The following is a 20,640-nucleotide window of genomic DNA, read 5'->3' on the forward strand; positions in this document are numbered from 1 at the left end:
ACCAGAATTAGGCCAGAAGTGAAGGTGTGGTTCAAGTGGCAGAATGTAAGCCTTGAGCAAAAAGCAATCAGGAAGAGCAATGTACCCTGAGTTCAAGTTCCAGTAGAGAGGGAAAGGAAGCAGAAGGGAGAGAGAGGTGAGGAGGAAGATAATATATCAGTTAAAGAAGGGGGACTTTCTCCAAGTTGGCGTGCATGTCATCAAATGCATCTGAGCCTTTTGTCATGTATACAGTACAAGGAAATTCTTCCCCTTACCCCCAAGTCTGTCTGTACCCTATGCTAGTAGGACTACTTAGTAAAAGAATCAGTCTTTTAGAAATCCAGGCTTCTCATCAACAGCATCTTCTTTGCCAGAAATAATGGCAATTCGTTTCAAGAAGTGAATTCCCCAGAGCTGGATGAAGCAAAGCAAAACAGCTGGCTGATTGGGAACCAATGTGAAAATATCATTGTAACATACTTGTTGTAGGGATGACAGTCCAGGGATAAAGGAGGAGGAGAAGGGGGATGTAGAAAAGGAGTTAAGCAACAGCAAGACGACAAGTTTAACATCTCACCCTAGAAGGTGAGCTCTTCCTCAAAACCTACAATTCCTAATTTTCTACTCGTATTCCTAATTAGGCCTTTATGTAAAATTCAACATAAGCACATTTTTTCCCCCTCCAAAATGAACTTACCCAACTAGACATGTTCACTAGGGAGAAAAGTCAACGAGCTAAATAAACCTTGAATGGTTAAATCTCCATTGAGTATTTAGAAAAATCGTGCTTTTAATTCTATGAAAGGAGACATTGAAAACAGCGACAGAAATATAGCTCCTGAGCCATAAAATAAAGGCGGGATAATATTTATCTTTGGTTAAAAGGGATTGTTCCTGTGAATTAAGGGCACTTTTCCAGCAAAGCATAGTGACAGAGCCTGCCAACACTTTGGAGTATAAAAACGCAGCTCTTGGGAAAGTTGGCGTGGTGGTTGTTGTCCTTGGAAGAATAAATGTCAAGTTCCTTACTGCGATCCTTCTAAAAGATTTATGCTCCAGAAAAGTGAGGTGTTCAGCCAACTCAATGGGCTCCAGATGGTCAAACAGCAGACAGGCTTTTCCCTTCTTGGGTACTTTTTTCCTCTGTGTAACTCTTCTCATCCAGTCATAGGAAGGACTGTAAAAAACAGAAAGACCGTGATCAGTATGCTGAAAACCCATTTCACCCAATGGAAGTTATTAACCTACTGACTCTGTAACTCTTGGTCTGCTGCCAGGGACTTGCGCACAAAATATACGCCCTTGTCCTTCATATTTGAAGAGAAAAACCACAGACCCATTGCCAACAGAACATAAACCTCGGACTTGTTTTTCCAGATGGGGTAAGCTTACACGGATCCACCCAGAATCTCTTACTTGGTTTGCCTTGTGACAGAACAAGATCTGGATGATAGGAGAGGCCATATAAACTTGGGAGTTTATCAGCAGATGGTGACTTAAGGCATCCTGGAAACTACTAGAAGTTATGGTTCTCAGATTTCCGCATTGTAGGAATTATCTGAAAAACTTGTTACAGAGGCAGAGACTTGGACCTTGCTTGCTAGAAATTCTAATTCATGAGGAAAGAACATGAATAGTGTATGTTGTAAACAGTTACCAAATCACACACTGTTGATCATTCTTGAGAGGGAAGAGGGGCTGCACTGGCGATTTCACTTCTGGGGTTTACAATTCACACCATGCTTGTGATCATTCAAAGAAAGAGTCAGCATAAAGAGAATACAATATGGGTGCCTAAGGCATAAGAGCATACATTCTGCCAGATGATAGACATACATCATCCAGTTGCTTTCCAAACACAAAGTTTAGAAGCAAATCTGGAGTCTAACCATTGACAGGAAACCAGTTCCAAATAACAGACCCAACAAGTTTACATCACAACTCCAGACACGTTTGTGTCGCCTTAGACCAGCCTCAGAAGCTCCAGGGTATTGGGCTTCTCTAATTTGAATTAATATATGAATCACCTGGGGATTTTATTAAAGCCCAGAATTACAATTCAGCAGGTGGGGCCAAGGATTCAGCCAATGATGAGCCAATTCTGGTGATCCAAAGACTGCATATGGTATTTCCCTAACACAGAAAACTCTCACTGGATTCAGATTCACTAACTAAGCAGTAAGCACCAATTATGTGCCAAGAGCTTTCACATATTATACTTTGGGGATGCTTATAATGATCCCATAAGAAAGGCGTTATCCCATTTGACAAATGAACTGCAACTTGGAGAGATAAGTCTGCCCAGGACAGCTGTGTTCATAGCAGGGCTATCCTCTCAGAAGAAATCTCAATTCTGAAATAAGATGAACATAGGGTCACCATGACACCCCCCACCCCCGAAAGCAGTGGATTCATCAAGCCTGAAAGAGTCACCCTTCTTACATGCTGGATATGTCGATGAGGCTGACGTGTTTTTCATAGCCTAGTTGTCTAGCTACTTCCCGGAACTCCTCAGTCATACGAATCAAACCCAGATCCAAATTAAACTCTGCAGGAAACTTCAGAATCCAGTACCTGAAAGGCACAAAAGTGCTTTTGACAGCTGAAAAATGTCGAGCTGGACCTCTGGAGAAACTACCATACGGTGTTACAGACAACAATGAACATTGAATCTAGGACTGCACTGCCAAGCAGTCACCGCCTATCTTCAGGTACTTGTCTCTCTCTACCCTCTTTCAGTCCAGAGCCAGGATCCGCCTCTCCAACTCTGAGAATCTTCTTGATGCTGTATATGACTGGCAATTGGAAGGCAAGTAAGTGGTAATGTGTGTGGTGAGGGAGTAGAAAAAATTATATTTGTCTTTGGTCCAGAAGATAAATTCTACCACATCCCTGACTCGTAGTAATAGAGGAAGGCCAATTTTAACAAAGTTGTTAAAAGAAGGCATCCCTGCTGCTTGGAGAAAAGCAAATTGCCTACAATTTCACAATCTGTGAGTACACTTAACCCTGTAAGTCCATGCAAATCTGGAAGTCCACTGAAATCTGTAAATCCATTTACCTTATGAAGTAGCAGATCTTTAACCGAAACTCATCGCAGCTTTCTCCATTGGCATTTTGATACGTGCACAAGTTAAAGAAAATGTCTCCTCGCCATTCTTCACCCATCTCTGCATCTTTTCCATGCACACATTCCTAACACAGGGGACATACTTGACATTTGGGTGACAGGTGGAGAACCTCTAACTCAAACATTTGAAATCCAAAATGTTTCAGCCTCTGAAACTTTAGGACTACCAACGATGCCCCTATACTCAATAATGTTGTATCAAACTCCACATGATGGGCAACTATCAATACATATCTTATAAAATGATCTTCAGGCAGCATAATAAAATGTATTTGAAGTATAAATGAATTTCACTTCAAGACTCAAGTCCCCATCTCATTTATGTATATACATAGTCTAAAATTAGGAAACAAATATACAGGCATCCAGACGTGCAATATTTTGGAGAAGTGATAATGTGCTCATAAACCCTCAAATGGGCAAAGAAATAAGCTCTGAACATGAAGTAATTAAAACTTGAATTTGTTAGTGCTCTCATTTGTATTTTGGTGGGAGAAGGTATCTGGAAGATGAGCTAGTTATAAAATTAGTTTTACCTTCTTAAATACTTACTTAATCCATAACTATCAACTATAATTAAAAATACATTGCCAATTATACCCGAGGAAAATGGATAGTATTTATTTTAGCAAATTAAAAAAGAGACTTGTTTTTGTATTTAGGACTAGTACCTTGCATATGTAACCTAATTTATGTTATATATGAAAATGTCATTTCCAGGTATATTAATATAAAGTGATTTATTCTTAGGACTACTTACTTTGTTTTAATATATATATAACTTTCTTGCTATTAATAAGGTGTTTTACAAAGAGTTATCATTTCACAATTCAAATAACTTGGATAAAGTTACCCTTCCTTCACTTTAAGTTGCATATTGATTATCCTTTGAAATAAATATTTATTGAACTCCTACTAAATGCTAGCACAATGGATATGGAGTAAACATTTTCTTCTAGAGAGAGGAAATTGCAGTTCTTAATGTACTATGTTATTTTTCATCTCTTTGTTGTCCCTTGGTTATCTCATATTGTTACAGTATCTTACCTTGTTATTTGATATATTGTATTTAAGTTTATTTGAAACTGGATAGGGAAGGGGGAAAACAAAATGAAGGGAGTGGGGAGGGGGACAGAAATGGGGACAAAAATATGAGAAGGGGTAGCAATGTCTGTAAAGTAATGCACCTTCTATCTGGCAAATATAATGTAACCCTTCTATTAATTACAATAAAAACTATATTTAAAAAAAGAGGAAATTTTCAAGAATTTAAAAACTCAGGGGCTCTCTTCATGTTTCCTATAATCTCAACATTCCCATATAAAGACATTCATATGCTCTAATAACAGCGGACTTTTTAAGAGTAGAATTCTTGTGGTTAGTTTTGGATTGTGGGAGTAATAGGGCAATTCCTTCTAACCTTCCCTACTCTACTTTCAACAGCAAGTGCTGTTGAAGATTTGCTCCCTTGGAGGAGCTGAGTTCAAGGCCAATATTTCCTATTTTTTTTTTTTTGGCCAGTTCTGGGGTTGAACTCAGGGCCTGAGCACTGTCCTTGGGCTTTCTCAAGGCTAGAGCTCTACCACTTAAGCCACAGCACCACTTTTGACTTTTTTCTATGTATGTGGTACCAAAGAATTGAACCCTGGTCTTCATGCATGCTAGGCAGGCACTCCACTACTAGGCCAAACTCCCGGCCCAGGGTCAATATTTCTTGACATCTGCTCTTGCTCTGAGGTTCTAGGAGGGCAGAAAGAAGGAAACAGAAAGCAGAGAAGCCTGAACTAAGTCCTACTTAGGTCCCCACTTAGCCAGGAAGCCTTCCCAAGTCCTACTGATAACCAACAAACCTCCTTCTCAGGTACTCCTGCCCCACAGAGATTTTTTACTTATCTACACAGCCCATGAACTTGAAGAAGGCAGAGACCACAGGAACTAAATACTAGAGATTGTGCAATAAATATTAAATCTCAGGGGAAAATGTGAGACTTTGCCTGCATTATCAACCATTAAACATTCAATCACTTTCTTCCCTTCCCTTTCTCCCCCTCTTCTCTTATTTCACTGTATTTTATTCTCATACTAAGAATGGAACTCAGAGACTTATTTGTGTCAGGCCAGTGTTCTTACACTGAACTGCATCCCTACCCTAGGTGGATTTTTTTCTCTTCTCACGTCAGAAGAAATTCTAAAATTAGCATCAATCAACAAAGTACAATAATACTACCAGGATATTCAGGGAATCTTGCCAGCAAGGGAAGATCAAAACTTGCGCTCGTGCCTGAGCCAGTGCACACTATTTTAGCTGGCATCTCCATCTATATGTGCTGTGTCTTCTCTGTTTTGTCATCATGGAAGGAGTAAATTAGGTCTTAGACCAGTGCTCAATATTCTTCCCTTGCACTAACAGTCTACATGTTTACAGACTTTCAAGTATAGCCAAAACATCTAGTGGGTAATCAGCTATTTGGACCATTATCCAGATGTTTTAAACATCTATATATTCTCAAAACAGTTGGCTAACTGACTAAGGGCTCTTTATTCATCTTAACTCATGGGTTTTGGAGAGAGTATCTAAATACAGAGCTTGATTTATGGCTTTAAAAATTACACAGTAGTTGAAAAGATATATGCAGAGAAGTTTTTCTGCCAATTCGGTGGAAGATAAATACCATCGGTGCATCAGGAGAACTATTCTTGGCAAATAGCTATTATTCAGCTCCCCACTGTCATCTGTGAAAAATGAAATAAGAATTAGGAGATGATACTGCTACCCTTTGATAATATTACTAGAAAAAAACCAATGCCAACTCCTGTCTTTTAAAATTATCTTTAAATTATACACAGGGGTTTAAATTTAACATTTCAGTTTATGAGTAAAATCATCTTGGTCAGTGTCTCTCCTTTCATCCTTCCTTTTCATCTCTCTTTCTCAACCCCATCCCCAAATTGTTTCATAAGCTCAATTAGCTTTTATCTTCTACTTCTGCTGGGTTTCTTCTACAGGATAAGGTAGATTGGTCTTACCCTTCTATTAGTTTATAGCTGTCAGGTTCATAAAATAACAATAGGGGCATCCAGGTAAATTTGAATATATTGTTAAAGAATGATTGCTTTTCCTTGAGAATGCCCAAGGACTGGCAAAAAAAAAAAAAGATTGGTTTTGTCAGTTAACTCTGGTCTGGGTATTTAGGGCATAAATTTTACAATGTTTATCTGTAACTGAAAATTGAATACCCTGTAATTCGCAGCAGACAAACTTAAGTTTCAGACAGATTTTATTTAGTTATTTATCTATTTATCTATCTGGGGTTTGAACTCTGGGCCTGGGCACCATCCCTAAGTTGCTTTGGCTCAAAGCTACCACTCTACCACTTAAACCACAGAGCCACTCCACACCTTTTGTGAGGAGTTTCTGTAGATTAAGAGGCTCAGAAAAAATCTTACTTTCTTGCCTGGCATGGCTTCAAACTGTGATCCTCATATCTCAGCCTCTTGAGTAGTTAGGATTTCAGGCATGAGCCACGGGCACCCAGCTTTGTCAGATATTTAGGGAATCAATTAAAGGAACTACTCTTGCGTGATTCTGTTTATGCAAGGAATAGTTTAATGATGGGTTACATATCAGCAACATAAAAAGCACATAGTTGCAAAGTCTAAATGATTCAGCAAGAGCTATAAGATGTTTACAAAAGGACTTGGGTATCTGTCACACTGGTCTGTAGATAGGGGAAGCAAGCAGGGGGGTGAGAAGGGATAGTATTGTGAACATCTCAGATGACCACTCAGATGAACTCTGAAGCAGAGTTCCAATGACAAGAGTAGATAGAATAAAAGGATAGGAGGAGAAAGGGGTACATAGAATCTACCATAAACACTGAGCAGGAAGCCTGGATGGATCGCATACAAGTTGAGGGCAGTAAAGATAAGCAGAGAGCAGTGGCACAGAGATTTTCTGAAGTCAACTCATAATCACCAAGGTACAGAGGTTAACTCCTAGCCCACAGACAACCTGTAATTGTACTGAGGAAAACAATAGTATGCATATGAAAGAGGAAAGGTTCATACCAAACATCTCAATGCAGGAGCTCAGCAGTTCATCTAACGTCGCTGCTTTCCCAAGGCCGTTGGACCCCATGGTTATTTCCTATTGTCAAAAAACTGGGGACATTTTCCACGTCAGAGAAATCATCTCCATAATCACATGAACCAGGATTTTTGTGCTAGCGACTTTTGTGCCTCTTGGTAGCTTTTTGTTCTTAGTTGTGCTTCAAGAAAACTCTGAATAAACAAAGAAAGTTACCAAACTAAATGGACACATCATCAAAGCACTGTTTCTCACCAGGGGAAAAAGTATATAGACTTCCACACAACAAGAACCAAAGAGGCTGAGATGGTGTTAAATCTCATGAGAGTAAAATGATAAACTGTCCCCAAGGGTGTGTGTGTTTTGAGACCACACCCATTTCCTGTCTCATAGCTGAAATGGTTTTGAAAGCATATGTTATAATTGCTTCATTGTCTTCCCCCTTTTTTAAAAAATACTAATTTGGGGGCTTGAACTCAGCCCTCATGTTCTTGTTTTCTCATTCAAGATTGGCTTTCAGCTACTTGATTCACACCTGTACTTTTTGCTTTCTGTCAGTGAATGTAAGGTAAGAGTCTCTCAGGTTTGTCTGCCCAGACTGGTTTCAAACCTGGATCTTCAGTTCTCAGCCTCCTGAGTTGCTAGGATTATAGACTTGAACCAATGATGTCTGACTGCTTCATAGTCTTAGTAATATGGCATTCAAGAATAAATGTTATTTGGTTCAAGATTATTACAAAAATGCGTCAGGAGGTAATTTTTAATACAGATATATCTGCAAGCATTATCCTCAGTGATTATCTAAACATTCAAAAAATGTAAACAAAAATTGTATTCAACTGAATTTTCTAAAAGTAACATCATTAATAGTAGTAAAATTATCATCAATAACTTATTGAACAACCACCAAGCACACTATAGGAAATGTCTTATGCATATAATCCAACTTGACCTTCACAATAATGCTATCATAGAATTCTTATGCGCCCTTTACCTGAGCTGGAAGGATTCACGGAGATTTAGCATTAACAAATCATACCAGGAGACACTATATTGAAAATGAACTATATAATCTGTATCTCTCTCTCTATATATATACATACATATACATATACATATACATCATATACATATACAGGGGTGGAAAAGAAACACTGGGAGAGAGTGTAGGAAGAAGTGACATTGTCTAAAAAGAAGTGTATTCATTACCTAACTTATGAAACTATAACCCCTCTGTACATCACCTTTATAGTAGCAATGAAAACATTTAATAATAATTTTTAAAAAATGTATCATTATCAAAACCTCAATAGTAAGGCCCTATTATAAAATAAAACTTTTGGACTCCCTTTGCAAAAGTGGATCTCATAGTCTGTCATAATTTTGCCTCTAATTAGTCATGAATATCATTCTTCTGTACCATCTCAAATGGCCACATAATCCAAACCATCACAGAGATAGGAAGAAATGAGGGGTCATAGGTGTCCTGCTTTACAATACTCAGATGGATGAAATGGGACCGAAAACATCACTGAGTGTCCTATATGAACAGCATCCATACTGGAGAGACAGTGCCGCTTTATCTTATAGAGCATGACCAGAGATCATCATGCTGCAAGGCATGTCTCCCTTCCAAAACGTAAGACAAATGAGACCTTGGAGGATCCTCTCGTGAGTGATTTTAGATCAACATTTTACTCACAAATATTTATTACCTGGTGGTCACTGAGCACCTGACATGCCAGGTGTGGGATTAAGTACTGAAGATGCTAAAGTGAACAGAACCCTGTCCAATTCTGTCTTTAATGCTCACAGAGTCAGTGGAAAGAACAGTAAGCCACTCAGACCATGAGCATGGCTGCGTTCATTCAATGGGGACACAGAGAGAGACATTTTGGTGAGTCTGTATCAGGTATGCAACCCTGAAAAAAATATATCTATATATTTCCTGTTAACTCGTTTGGTAAAGAAATATATTTTTGTGTCTGAGATACCATTTTGGGGAGACCAAAAAATGATTATTTCAAATACCTAGTCATAGTAGCAGAACCACTGGATTTGTGAAAAGGAATTCTTTTTAAAATTATTTGTATTTGAAATTATTTGTATTTGAATTATTATTATTTGTATTTGAAATTTGTGAAACAAAAAATATTGAACTCAGGGTCTGAGCACTGTACTTGAGTTTTCTCAAGGCTAGAGCTCTACCACTTGAGCCACAGCACCATTTCTGGCTTTTCCTGTGTATGTGGCACCAAGGGATCAAACACAGAGCTTCGTGCATGTTAGGCAAGCACTCTACAGGAAGGCCACATTCCCATCCCTGAAAGAATATTCTTAAAGTCATCTGGTATCAACTCTTTTGCATCTCTCAGTAAGCTACCTTATTGGCAAGGCCTTTTCTGACTACCACATCTACCTCCCACATAGCCCCCTCCAAGTTTTCTTCCTAAATTTCTTTTTCTTTCCTTTTTTTTGTGGGTCATGAGGATTGAACTCTGCCTGGGCACTGTCCCTGTGCTCTTCAGCTCAAGGCTACTGCCCTTCCCTTGAGCCACAGTGCCACTTCCCATTTTCTAAGGGTTTGGAGATAAGAGTCTCAGGTCCTTTTATGCCCGGGCTGGCTTTGAATCTTGATCATCAGATCTCAGCCTCCTGAGTAGCTCGGATTACTGGCATGAGCCACCGTGCCTGGCTGGATTTATTTTTCTTCATAATACTTACCACCATTTGGCATATTGTATATTTTACTTGTTTATTTGTACCTTGCTAGAACTGTAAACTTTAGGCCTGTGATCACAAGGTGTATCCCCTGGAGCATGCTGAAAGCCTAAGACTGTGCTCCTCACACCAAAGGAAATCAAAAAGGGCTCATTTGTGAGGTAGTGAATCTATTAATGGAGAAATGAGTAAAATAAGCCATATCCAATTTTGTCTCTGAATATGAGTATACTGGCATGAGTGCTACAGGTGCCATAAATATTTTTAAATTTTTACTTTTATTCACTCATTTAAATCAGCTTTAAATAAATATCTTTAGGGAAGAAATTTCTGTCAACTTTCTAGATTTTAGTAAGATCTGAGTTATCAATAAGAGCTTTTGGCTCCATCAAGATGTTTCAGGTAGTACTTTCCTGATTTCACTGTTGTAGGCTCTACTGGTGTACTTTCAGGTCAAGACTGAACAATGAACACGTTTTGTTACTTTTATACATATACAGATTCTAAAATGTCGTCACCCACTGAACAATAAAAGTACTCATTGTAAAACCTAGGTTGGTTTATTTTGCTTTTGAATGAAGTCATAACCAAAATGATTCCTCTGAGCTGTTTTGGGGAGAAGTTGACCTTTCCACATGAGGTTAGAGATAAGCCAGTATTAAGGACCAGATTCGGAGTTTGGGGTTCTATTTGTGATGATCCAGGTGGGCTGGGCTATCAGATTACTAACAGTAAGTGGATGTTTCTGCCATCAGGACCTCCCTTAACAGTCTGTCACTGTGCAGCTACCTGAGGTCAAATTGCATAGGTGTGGATTTTGTTGTGTCTACAGCTGCCTTTTAAAAAATAAACCTCCTTCATTGTGAAAGCAGCTTGCATATATTCTTTAAAATGGACCACGAAAGGAAAAAAAGAAAAAAGGTTGCCTAGCAACTCATCATCAAACAATAACCCTTATTAATATCATGATATTCTGATTTTATGTTTTATATGAATTAAAAAATAATCTACAGTGGCTAAAAAAATCTTTACCTGTTCTTTTTACACAGATGGAGTTTTGGGTTTAGAAGGAAGTGAGGGGCAGTTAGCATCACTGGGAAGTATGTGGAAGAAGAAGGCTACAGGAATGGATTGTTCAACTTCAACTGTAAGTACTTCAGAAAACCTGAAAGGAAAAAAGAATAGAAATGTGTTAAACCAAGAATCTGCATTGTGTAAAAGGATTCCCAAAGGCATTCCTTGAGGCGAGTGAAATGTTTGAGAATGGGTCCAACCTTTCTCATAAAATCAAATAACAATGGAAAATAGTCAAAATAGTAATTTGGTGATATGATACTTTTAATCAGTTAGCTTTAAAAAATAAAATAAAATTCTGTCTTTGAAAAACCCACATGTGTGCTAAAGCCAATTTTGGGGCACACAATATAAAATACTTGTTTAGTTTTGAATACACTTACCTGTGGATTACTCATTAAGCATCTCATAACACTGGCTTTGGAATGTGAGTGAATTCTCCATTTCATTTAAGTATGACCTTAAATCACTCCTGATGGCCTCATCATGAATGTCAATGTCATTTTAGTTCAGGTTGTTTAGTCTCCCATAGTTTAGGACTTGACTGTATTGTTAACTGTTTATATTGCTTCTAAGAGGGAAGCTTTCCATTTAAAGGAGCCATTGGGTATGATTTCAAAGGCATCATGTGTTCACGTAGCAAAGACTTTCATTAGGATGACATGTGATGACAGTCATCTAAAAACATGTCATCCAAAAAATCAGAATCACACTCCCAATTCTAGAAGTAGCGAAGGGCAACAATTCCATGCAAGGATTCATTCACAGATATAATTCAGCACCAGGACTATTGACGTGGAAACTTCCAATTAAAAAATAAATAATTGCATTTCATAATGAGATAGCCACATGGGCAACATTTAACTGACACTGGAGTAAAATACCATCAACACAATACGTTTAGTCAATTATCTAGGGAGTTAGTAAAGTAATATAAAATGCACCCACCCTGGAGCCTGTGGAGTGCTGTGTTCAAGGAAGGGGACCTCCTTCTACCTTCAGAAAGGTAAGGCTTTGTTTTTCCCTTTAAATATTTAAGACTTTCTAAGTTAAGTATTTAAGGTGAAGTAGAGAAGCCATTTATAGAAGTGGCAGAAAGAGAGATGGTTGGGAAGGGAAAAGAAAACCGAAGGAAAAATTCCTATTGCACTAGGGCTTTATAGAGTAGGCAGATGGCCTCAACAGCAATGAACTTTCAGGAATGGAAGCTGGGCAAAAACTGTCAAGTTGTAGATGAAGTCTCCAGATGGTGTCTAGAAAGCATGCCAAAATGACAATGAAGGTTTCTCCTGGCTCTAGAATTGTAGGAGTTATAAGGTAGAAAGCTGTCTCTAGTAACTATTTAAGAAGCAGTTTTCAAATGATACTGGCCATATTTGAACTTCCAAAGACTGTCTTGTGTATAGCTTTATTCCCAGAAAACTAAAAACCCTTGAAGATTCTCCTCTCTAGGCAGTAGGTACTAACTTCATACATAAATGACCCAGTACATATTTCTTTATGCTCATCTGGCCTTCAAATGGCAACAGAGAAGTGTCTCTAAATGCCTAGATAATTTTTGATGCAAGAGGTAATGATTATAAACCTTTAAGCCTTCAAGTCAGTTAAAAAAAGCACTCATCAAACTAAAAAACAATTCATTTTGACAAATACATTAGATGTGAGACAATAAGCAGGGTACTAGAGTGTCTGCTAGAGGGTGTTGATGCAATTCTTGCATCTCTTCTATAGCAAAGACATGGAGAAATAATTATAAGAAAATGTCCTCTGTACCACAGAGAAGGTAGTGGGGCAGGGTCCCTCATTTAGTCATTTAGTCTAGGAGCTAGAGTTTTAGCTAAGCAATGACCCAGTGAGAAGATGAAAAAGAAGAGAAATTGAAAGCTTTTGGAAGTATGAATGTAGCAAGTGATAACACCAAAGAGATAGGAGATGTAATTCCTGAATAAGTGTAAGTTGTAAGCGAATATGAACTTTCCTCTAAAGAGCAATGGAAAACCATTGATTGATTATGTAAGAATAGAAAAAAGAGGGAAAAGGTTATAGTCACTTGGATTTTTGTTTTTCCTAGTCCTGGGGTTTGAACTCTGGGCCTGACTCCTTGAGCTTCTTTTTTCTCAAGGTTTGCATTCTACCATTTAAAGCCACAGGACCATTTGTAGCTTTTTCTGTGATTAATTGGAGATAAGAGGCTAACGGACTTTTTGCCTGGACTGGCTTCAAACATGATCCTCAGATCTCAGCCTCCTGTGTAGCTAGGATTACATGTGTGAGCTATTGGTACCTGCCTCACTTTGGGATTTTTAATAGATTCTACCAGCTTTAGTAAGGAGAAGAGATTGGAGAAACCTATATTGAAGTTAGAAGACTGGTTTTTTGTTAACCATCCAAGCAAGAAATGATTGTTCTCTAAAGCAGCATATGGCAATACAGATGAAACCTAGATTTAGCCCACATACTCATAAGGAAACATTCTGGGTGTTATGCAAGTATATATAAATGTAGTAACTGAAATATGGTCGAGTCAAGGGAAATCTCAGTATAATTCCTTAGAAAGCCTAAATCAAAGTTCAACAAAATTAAATACTAGGAAATAGGTACTGACAAGGGGTGTAAGGGGGAAGGGATGAATGAAGCAGGGAATCTGGTGGGGGAAATGCACACACATATCTAATGTATGTCCTACCAATTAAGAAGTGTAAAGGATCCTTTTGGCCAAATCCCCACTACCATCTGTTATTGTTAGTTTTCTCAATAATGGCCATTCTAACTGGGATGAGGTAAAATCTCAATGTTGTTTTGATTTGTATTTCTTTTATGGCCATAGATGTAGACCATTTCTTCATGTGCCTATTGGCCATTCTTACTTCTTCTTGGAAGTCTCTCTTTATCCCATTTATTAATTGGGTTGTTGTTTCTTGTGAATGCTAGCTACTACACTGTTGGTAGAAATGTAAACTTGCTCAGCCACTCTGAAAAGTAGTAGGGAGGTTCATAGAGCTTTCCTGTGGCCCAGCAATTTCATCCCTGGACATTTATCCAATAGGCCACACACAAGGTCACACTAAAGCTACCAGAACAACCATTTGCACTGCAGCATAGTTTATCATAGCCAAGATATAGAATCAACTCAGATGCCCCTCAGCAGATGAATGGATTTAGAAAATGTGTTATACATACACAGTAGAATTCTATGCTTCCATCTTAAATTAATGATAGTATGCCATTAATAAGGAAATGCAAAGACCTGAAAAAAACTAAATTAAGTTAAATAAGCTAGATCCAAAGAAACATAGGTTGCATGTTTCCTGGAAAGTACCTATAAATCTGCAAATAAACACACTGAATGGTAAAAGACAAAAAATACATTTTGATATGGTAAATCATACAGAATTTTAGACATTCACACAGTGAGACTGAAGGAGGATATTCTTAGGAGAGGATCACAAAGACTCAATAGCTACGTATGTATGATCATATAAAATGATGTTTGTTAAAATGAACCCCAAGAAATGGAAGCAAGAGGTTTTGTTATTTTGTTTTCTTTTTTATCTATTTTTTATTTTTTCCTTTGTTACTGTTTTTGCATCCTATACCTTTTGTCTTGTATGTAAGTTTACCTGTTTGGGGGAGAAGAAGACGGGAGCAGAGAAATGGTGATAGTCTCTAGTGATACTCACTAGATAGTATGTTGAAAATGAACTGTACAACTGGGAGGAGGATTAGGAAGGAAAAGCTGGGAGAAAACAAGGGAAGATTTGACATTGTTCAAAAGGAAATGTACTCATTATCTGACTTATGTAACTGTAGTCCCTCTGTATATTACCTTTACAATACAGCAAAAGAAAGGAGAGTGAGGGAAGGAGTTGGTAGGGAAAAGATGGATGAGAATGTTGAAAGGGCTGACACGGATCAAGATGTTTTATACTCACAAACTTCTTTGTTAAATGACAACTCTTTGTACAACTGAAAGAAAATTACAAAACAAAATTGAGAAAAAGGCATGCTTTCTAGGGATGGTCTCAAAGTCACTATCCTCCTGTATCTAGAATTGCAAGTGATCATAAACCTGGCCCACCCATTGCTTGCTTCAGAACTAAGGCAGGGCTTGCCTTAAACAGGTAGTATCTTCAGTAGGTGCCAGGTTCAGGATACAGATCTCAATCAAATTTCATCAGCTTTTGCCTGATGTGGTAAAGAGGAAAGTTAAGATACTATTGGAAATGAACTAATAAGGAAATTCTGTCTGTCCTACCCTTTGACTACCATGAGCTATATTTACATGCTCTCCACCTTTCCAACCAGGCTTTCTCTTCCTCTGGCCTATCCATCTCACTCTCCAAATAGCTTCCTTCCTTGTCTCAAGTTATCATTACTGTTTTCTTCCCAGCTCACATTTTGTGTTTGGTATTCTTTGGTTGTATCTGCATTGGGTCTCCTTGTTTTAACCTCCACAGTTCTTTGAATTTTTTTTTATTCTGTTTCTTCTGATAGTTGCTCTTGACAATGTGCACATCAGATTTATTCTTGTCACTATCAAAGTTATGTCTTTCAGGAACATACTGGAGTAGGGTGAACACAGGAAATGGGCCAGGGCTTACAGCAACATCAAGTCATTCTAAATAAGACTACAACCAGTATGGTGAAGAATAAAATGCCACATGCTTGTGGCTAGTGAAGCTTATCTCCCAAAGGTCAATTAATAATAACAGTAGAATAACTATGGAAAATATTGTATTTTTCCACTCTAAAAGTAATTGGGTCCCATTCTTTCCATTGATAGACTTATTTAATAAGATTTTCCAGGGTTTTAATTTTCTTTGGAGGAAGAGGGTATTTGTTCACTTGTTTTCCCTGCAAAGAGCTTTTGCTAAATGCATGGAGAAAGCATAATCAATAATCTCCTGGATTTGAAAAGTGAAAGTAATAATAACATGCAAGAATACCACTTGTTGGTGGCAATGTCCACGAACATAGTAATAGGTAGATTGCAAAAGCCAACTCTGACTCCAAAAATTTCTTCTTTTTACTACTACCCATACAATTCTTTGGTTAAAAGGCTTGCCTATTAGTTATAATTTCTAGGCACTGTCTAGAATTTATGTTTTCTTTCCCTGGGACTCAGCTTCTCAGCATATGTAACATGGGCCCTATTGTCTACAAGTGAATAAGCTTCATTATTACCAAGTCCCAAACAAGAGCAGATACAGAGCTCAAGGCTCATCAACTAAGAACTCGATGTATATTTTTTATTTATTTATTTATTATTCTTAATATTGGCAACCAAATAAATTTATAGCTGCCTGACATACATCAAATGGAAAGGAGAAAATCCTGGAAGAAATTCTACTAATGAACACCATAACATTCTAAGGTCCAAGGTAGTAATGACTTTCCTAGAATTTGCTTGGAATTGATTGAATAGGGAAAAGAAGCAACGACACACCTTTTCTAGACACTTGAGGATACAGGTCTTCAGGTGGTCTCTTTCCACCACACTGGAGGTGAAGGTGGACTGTCACAACTCCAGTGATCACCTGTGGGCACTAGCCACCAACAAGGTCAAGAAGGAACGAAAATTTTCCCCCAAAATTAAAATTTTAGAATTTGGGGAAGATGTCTTTATTTTTTTTTAAAAAAGTCATTGTTTCTTCTCTTGAATCTGGCAATATTATATTCAGAAGAATCCTGTCTGTGACCCTCATGCTTTGGGAGATTCAGGCCTTGAATTTTTTTTTTAATACTTACATTCCTAATCTTCCTTGATTGCTCCACTTACACCAGAGTGAAGTTGATAATGACAATGATGATGACGGATGGAGGAAAAAGAGGACACCTCTCAGTGTGTCTTATGGTCAGTGAGCATGCGGAGTTTTTTACCTCCTCTATCCCAGTCTGGGGCTCATATCCCTAGCCCAAACCCAGCAATAAGTAAAATGTGAGTAAAGCTTGCTACTTAGTTGTTGCAAAAAAACAAACATTAAGGTTTTTTTTTTTAGATGAGTTCTGAGCTCAATTTTTTTCCAGTATTGCTAGGAATGCAACCTAGACCCCAATGCATTCTAGGCAAGGTAAGAAAGAGCTCCGCCACCACTGAGCCACATCTCCTGCAGAGTCCTTTGATTTTTATAAAAAGTACGGCTAGCAGTGGTAGGGTGTACCTGTAGGTATTCTGGGAGCTATCTTGAATGCAAAAGCTCCAGACAAGCCGGAACAGCATAGCTAGAAACAACTCCTCTACCCCCCCCCCCACTCCTCACATACACAAATACACACAAAAAAGAAGCACTACAAAAATATCTAAGGAAACAAAATGCTATCATTATTATTATTATTGACTTTCCCTATTGACAATGATAAACTTCTAAAGATAAATTTCAAGCCTACCTCCAATGACTCACGCCTGTTATTCTAGCTACTCAGGAGGCTGAGATCTGAGGATCATGGTTCAAAACCTGCATGGATAGAAAAGTCTCTGAGACTCTTCAACTAATCACCCAAAAGCCAGAAGTGGAGCTCAAGAGCACTAGCCTGAGGACAAAAGCCCAGGGACAGTGCCCAGGTCCAGGAGTCAAGCCCCAGAACTGGCAAAACAACAACAAAAAGATAAATTTTAGCCAAACACTGGTGGCTCATGTCTATAACCTTATCTACTCATGAGCCTGAGATCTGATGATCCCAGTTCAAAGTCGATCTAGCAGCAAAGTCTGTGGGACTCTCATCTTTAATTGATAAAAAGCTGGCATCCGCCTTATAACTCAAATGGGAGAGAGTGACTGGCTTGAGCAAAGAAAGTCAAGCAAGAATGTGAGGTCCTGAGTTCAAGCTTCATTTCTGGAGTCCACATACACACACGCGCACACGCACACACACACACACACACACACACATATATACATACATATACAATCCAAATAAATAATTTTTACACTATTCTGACACTAATACAGAGAGATCAACCTCAAGATGTAGAATGACCTCATCTTTTCTAACAGAAACTGTACTACATTGTCATGTAAGTAAAAGCATTCTGTTTCTATTTAGGAACCCAGTGTTTATAGTACTCTTTTATGGGATGGTAAAACTCTCAGCTTGAAATTACTTCTGGAATCAGGGATTTGAAGCTAGACTTTTTATTGGAACCAATTAAAAGTCAAGCATAGGAACCACCAAAAAAAAAAAAAGTCTTAAAAATGATTTCTGTGTTTTCAATTACATCCACCCAGCTTGAAACTCATGATTAGAAGACTACTCTGTGACAGCCATTCTGTTTTTTTATTTCAGATGCTGCTCCTACAGTAAACATTTCTCCTATTCTCTAAAAGAGAAAACAAATCTCAAGGGGTGGTGCTACCTCTCGGCCTCCCATCTAAGGATAGCCTCTAGCTCCTTACTCTTGAGAAGAAATGGCAAGGCATGCAGACAAAAAAGGAAGCATAAGCGAACTGAACACTCAGGAGTGTCTTGTCCCATTTAACTTCTGTTAGGCCCACTCTCATCCTCTCTAACATGACAGAAATAGAGCCACTCTACCTCATTTGTTGGAACGAAATGAGCTTACTCTGTCTTGTTGTGACTCATTTGAACAAGTTTTTCAGATCCCAAATCACGAGGGAGAGGGAGGGGGGAAAAAGAGAGGAAGTCTTAACATTGTGAAATGCTCCCACCACATTCGCAAAGTAGTTCCTTGGAATTTAGCACAGAGTTCCCCCTTAGAATGAATTAACAGCACATTACAGGTAGGAGAGAAGATCAGTGAAGATCTGTCAGCACACTGCAAAGAACTCTGGGGATATTTTCAACTATTCTTTGGATTGATAGCACTGGCTGGAACATTCCAAATCAGCTTTGACAAATTAGGCAACAGACTAGAATCCAGTGGGTGATTTTGGTCTAGAGAAATAGAGGAGAAAGATGAAAAGGAAATTGGCTTTTTGTGAGGTAACAAAGAATTAAAGGAGACCAAGAAAGAGGAACGAGAATTGTGGTACTAGATAATACAAGAATAATGAATGACAAAAATGTGAGCAGATTAAGATGAAAGAAGCAACCACTGTCTTTGGCCTGGCCTACTGTAATGGCTTAACCAAGTTTCTGGATGTCTTGTTCTTCCTATTTTTCTTGTCTCTCTCCGGGAGCCAAATCAATCTTGCCAAATAATTAGACTGATCACACATTTCCTCCAGTGAAGATTCCTGCACAGGATCCCATATTTAAGGCCTTTCCCACAGTTTATGAAACTCCATTTCCCATGCCCTCAACAATTTATGTCACCACATGTTACACTGATGTATAACGGAACTTCCAGCTGGCCACCAGTGGCCACCACCGCCTGTAGGAATCCTAGCTACTGAGAAAGGCTGAGATCTGAGGATCATCTCCATTTAATTATGAAAAGAAAAAAAAAAAACAAAAAAGCTAGAAGTAAAGTTGTGGCTCAAGTGGTAGCGTGCTAGCCTTGAGCAGCAAAACTCAGGGATAGTACCTAGACCCTGAGTTCAAGTCTTAGGACTGGCATTCACACATGTGCTTGGGGGTGCGTACACACCCATGCACACAGACACCCACATATATACAATACATATAAAGAACTTGCTTGTCTATTTTTTTAAGACAGCTTCAATATGTCTGCTTAGCAACTGAAATTCCCCCCCCCCTTTTTTTTTGCCAGTCATGGGGCTTGAACTCAGAGCCTAGGCACTGTCTTTGGACACTTTTCTCAAGGCTAGCACCTGGCCACTTGAAGGACAGCACCACTTCCGGCTTTTTCTGAGTATGTGGTACTGAGGAATTGAACCCAAGGCTTTGTGCCTACTAGACAAGCACTCTACCATTAGGCTACACACTCGGCCCCTGAATTTTCACTTTTTAAAATTATCTTTAAATAGCTGCACAAAGGAGTCTTAATTCAACATGTCCATTTATTAATATAATTTATCTTCATCTCTGTCACCCTTTCATCATTTACTTTTTAAGTTTTCTGCCTCCCCCTTAGATCTTGCTAGCATGCTTTGATACCTAACACACACTTCTTTTGTGCTCTGTGTGATCCTGGTTAGCAAACAATTCTGCCTCCCTGCAGTTTCTTTTCTTTCTTTCTTTTTTTTTGTGGGGGGAGGGGCAGTCTGTCATGGGGCTTGAGCTCACTCAGGGCCTGGACACTTATCCTGAGCTTCTTTTGCTCAAGGCTAGCACACTACCACTTGAGCTAAGTGGTACTCAGGAATCGAACCCAGGGTTTCATGCATGCAGCTCTCAGCTTCCTGAGTAGCTAGAATTACGGGTGTGAGCCACTGGCACCCAGTATCCCTGCAGATTCTTTAGAACATGACTATATAGTTTTTGAGCCTCTAACCCAGAAAATGTGCAAATGTGCCTGCTTATCTTTTTCTGCTATCTTAGATTTCCAACCTGGTTTGTTTTACTTCAAATTTGTTTCCTCTCTGAGCTTATTCTTTCATTGTATTTTTTTTACATTACTAAACAAAATTATTTTTTGCAAATTAGCAAGATCATAGTGGGATGACAAGATATGCCTCCAGAATTTCAACACTGGCTTGTGGGGCTTGAACTCTGGGCTTGGCATTGTCCCTGAGCTCTTCAACTCAAGGCTACCATCCTACCACTGGGCCTGGGCATTGTCTCT

The 20,640-nt window shown here is 38.6% G+C and overlaps 1 protein-coding gene across 1 annotated transcript in view; it reads right to left on the minus strand.

The window, feature by feature from the left end:
- Positions 1-20,640, minus strand: part of Rasgrp3 (RAS guanyl releasing protein 3) — an 87,722-nt gene that overhangs the window by 31,395 nt on the left and 35,687 nt on the right. The window contains 6 exon segments of the mRNA XM_090337579.1: positions 1,012-1,159; positions 2,425-2,556; positions 3,044-3,106; positions 5,743-5,845; positions 7,181-7,393; positions 10,953-11,085. Coding sequence (XP_090193705.1) covers positions 1,012-1,159; positions 2,425-2,556; positions 3,044-3,106; positions 5,743-5,845; positions 7,181-7,250 — 516 coding nt within the window. The 5' untranslated portion in view covers positions 7,251-7,393; positions 10,953-11,085.

This window comes from Megascapheus bottae, chromosome 7 (assembly GCF_031878675.1).
Source record: "Megascapheus bottae isolate mThoBot1 chromosome 7, mThoBot2.hap1, whole genome shotgun sequence".
NCBI classification, from domain to species: domain Eukaryota; kingdom Metazoa; phylum Chordata; class Mammalia; order Rodentia; family Geomyidae; genus Megascapheus; species Megascapheus bottae.